At 45.2% G+C, this 3,528-nt stretch overlaps 1 protein-coding gene across 1 annotated transcript; it reads left to right on the forward strand.

Annotated features, from left to right (window-relative positions):
• Nucleotides 1-2,136: 2,136 nt before the first annotated feature.
• On the forward strand, nt 2,137-3,189 carry ufsp1 (UFM1-specific peptidase 1). The gene has a single exon (XM_080547204.1). The coding sequence runs from the start codon at nt 2,222-2,224 to the stop codon at nt 2,978-2,980; it is 759 nt and encodes a 252-aa protein (XP_080403330.1). The 5' UTR covers nt 2,137-2,221; the 3' UTR covers nt 2,981-3,189.
• The last annotated feature ends 339 nt before the right edge of the window (nt 3,190-3,528 follow it).

Here is a 3,528-nt window from a genome sequence, read left to right on the forward strand (position 1 = left end):
AGTCCTCTGTCATAAGGAAGACAGAACATCATTATACAACAGGTTGGTGAAAACAACCATTGTGATTGGCCGAGAGCCCTTCTGAGCCTTGACTTTTATCATAATGAAAGAAAGCTTCGAAGAGATTCAAAATTCCAGATTCCCTTATGACACTGCTGATGGCTTACTTGGTTGTTGTTAACTCTTCTTGTCTAATACAGTACAGTCAATACGAAATCAATGCAGTATAGATGATGCTGAATAGACACACAGATGAACTCTTATGTTGCTCCTCTGTTGTAAATGTCATTATTGGTGTCAGTGGGTTTTTGGGGACTTGTGAGCTTCTCCTGAGCCAATGAGGAGTCACACCTTCCATGATGCGTAGGGAGAAGTGCAGCAGCCCGTAGGCACTGATGGTGGAGGTCATAGGCAGCCAGGTGGGGGTTAACGGGTCCCCACTAATCCTCTGTCTCCTACGGTCAGAGAAGACATGGACATGGACTTTTGCTCAAAGTACACACACACACACACACACACACACACACACACACACACACACACACACACACACACACACACACACACACACACAGGGCTCATATCCACCATTCTTGTCGACCTATTATTGATCATCATGAAATGCAGAAGTAAGGCGATGTCTCACCTCTTGTAGTGGCACTCTATGGGTATAACAGTTTCAATGTCTCACCTCTTGTAGTGGCACTCTATCTATGGGTAGAACAGTTTCAATGTCTCACCTCCTGTAGTGGCACTCTATGGGTAGAACAGTTTTAACCCCTCGGACTATCAGGCCGCTTCTGAAGATTGGGACAGTGCCAGGAGAGAACACTAGCTTGTTGGAGTAGATCAGCCAGTCACCAATGACCTGTTAGAGGCATTGGTTATAGGCGACTGTCACATTACAACAAGTAACAGCACTCCAGCTGTTAATCAATTAAAGAATACAATGAATTGCAACACTCAATAGTATAGTAGGCTATAGTAAATCACTGCAATGACGTTGCATAATCATGGACCATGAGAAAATAGAGACCATGGTCAACAGCACTCAAAAACGTATGAACATACATATCAATGTTCTGGGTTACTTACAATGGACTTACTCCCACAGTCTTGTAACCCTGCAGAGATGACCATTTCAGATGTTGAAAGTGAAAAAACAGGTGTGCAGGTCCCGCTGGCCGCTGGATCCTGGCCCAGGCGGAGATGGGCAGGTGAGAAGGGGATGCTCCTCTCTGTGAAGAACTCCCTCTTCAGAGATATCCGCACCTTGACTTCTCCGCATCGCAGCTGAACTCCGCCTTTCTCTCGAGTTTGCGTTTGTGATTTTGGAGGACTTGGAAATGTGGTGTTTAGATATTTTTGGCTTGAAAGAAAAGACGAAGGTCCAGACAAAACTTCCCCAAATGTGTCCAAATGAAATGTCTCAGATGGAATCTCAGAGGTACCAAACGGGTGGGTGTCTGAGGATGTGTCCACGAGCAAACACGGTATGGAGATCATCATCAAGTCCACTAAAAGCCATTTGAGATGTGGTTTCATGTCTATTCAACTAAAAGTGTTTTGCAATGGAATAATCTGAAATAGACCGTGTTTTGATGACTGTAGGGACTTTATCAGGTGATAATCATTTGCAGGTGCGACGTGAAAGTGAACAGGTGGGAGGCCGACACACATATTTACTATTGATTTATTTAGCTTTGTTTAACACCATTACATGAGCTTAGAATGATATGGTTCTATCTCCGTTTAAGGTAGTTCAGAGATATTGAGCGTCAAAGTTTTTACATTCCATTATGTTTTGTGAGATGGAACCTTTGTATTTTATTAATTACTAACTAAAAAATGTTTATGTAAGATTATGTAAAAAACTAAATTTTGACAAAGAAGGAGATAGAACCGTATAATTCTAAGCTCACGATTAGTAGAGAATGATTCTTGCATAACATTGCTACATCGTCAAAAAGCAGTAAAGCAACGTTTTTTTATTGTGCGTACAATTATGCTCCGCCTCATCTCTGACGACATAGGGCAACTAAAAATCACCATGTGCGGAGAGGGGGACACATTTCACAGTTGCACTGTGTAGCGATGTTGTCCTGAGTAACAGTTACAGCTGTGACATTAAAGCACTGGATGCCCAGCCTTTACACAACTAAGCTCTGATGTCCCATTGCAATGAAAGCAAAAGTGCCATGCTAAAGGGAGGCTGACTGATATGGCTGAACATATGTTCAAGAAGGAAGGGGCAGAGACATCTCAGGAGATTGACTGGGGAGAAAAGGCAGCGGGACACCACACAGGGATGGCTGATTCTAACTGGACCAGGACCCTACTGAAGAATGCACACGTTGGACTTCCCAGCCCGGTCCCAGACAGATGCACCCTCATCTCTGGGGAGTGTCTATACTTCCACTATGGCTGTGACGGACAGAACGACCAGGGCTGGGGCTGCGGCTACCGCACCCTGCAGACCATGGCCTCCTGGCTGTGCCACAGCTGGTCTCCACCCAAGGGCCAATGCAGAGCTCCACCAAGCCTCCCTGAAATCCAACAAGCCCTGGTCACGATGGAGGACAAACCTGGAGCGTTCGCAGGCTCTCGTGAGTGGATAGGGACGTTTGAGGCCGCCCTGGTCCTAGACTACTTCTACGACGTTCCCTGCAGGGTCGTCCATGTGAGAGGTGGAGGGGCGGAGCTGGAAGAGCAGGCTGTGGAGGAGCTCCACCAACACTTCCAGAAGCACGGGTCACCTGTTATGATGGGAGGGGACAGGGACAACTCCTCCAAGGGGATCCTGGGAGTGTGTACTGGGGACGTAGGGAGCTACCTCCTGGTGATGGACCCTCACTACTATGGGCCTCCCCTGGAGAGGGCTTCGGTACAGGGACTTGGATGGGTGTCTTGGAAAAGAGTGGCGACCCTGGATCATAGCTCCTTCTACAACCTTTGTCTGCCTCAGACGGCTAAGAAGTAAGGATGGGACACATTATGTAACTGTGTCTGAGAGAAGAGATCTGACTAGTGAGGATCATAATGGATAACGCTTTGTTATGAATAACTAAGCAAATATCTCTTTTGATCAACTTCTCAAGTTATGTGTGTGATGTATGTTTTAGTTCCTGTACTGAACAGCTTGTTAATAGGGTTGCTATTGTATTGCAATGAGTGGAACCATACAGCCATCTTGTGGCCAAACATCTCATACTCAACATATGTTTTACTATGCTGTGTCTATAGTTTTTAGGAATAAAAGCTACCACCCTCTGTCTCAACAATTAACTTCTTGATCAAAGAGAAGGCATTGGATCTTAGAGGTCCTACAAAGAAGGGTTTTTACTACCTAAATGCTATTTCTTATCTCAAAAAGCTCTGTATGAAAGTAGTAGTAGTTTCATCACATTTACATAAACATGAAATATATTTGCATAAAAACACATTATCAAACCATCGACACGAGGGATGCACACTTCCGTCTCCTCCTGAGACATCTACTACGCCCCAGCACTGTGTCTCCTGAGACAT

Source organism: Nansenia antarctica (assembly GCF_963989245.1).
Source record: "Nansenia antarctica genome assembly, chromosome: 17".
Classification (NCBI taxonomy): Eukaryota; Metazoa; Chordata; class Actinopteri; order Argentiniformes; family Microstomatidae; genus Nansenia; species Nansenia antarctica.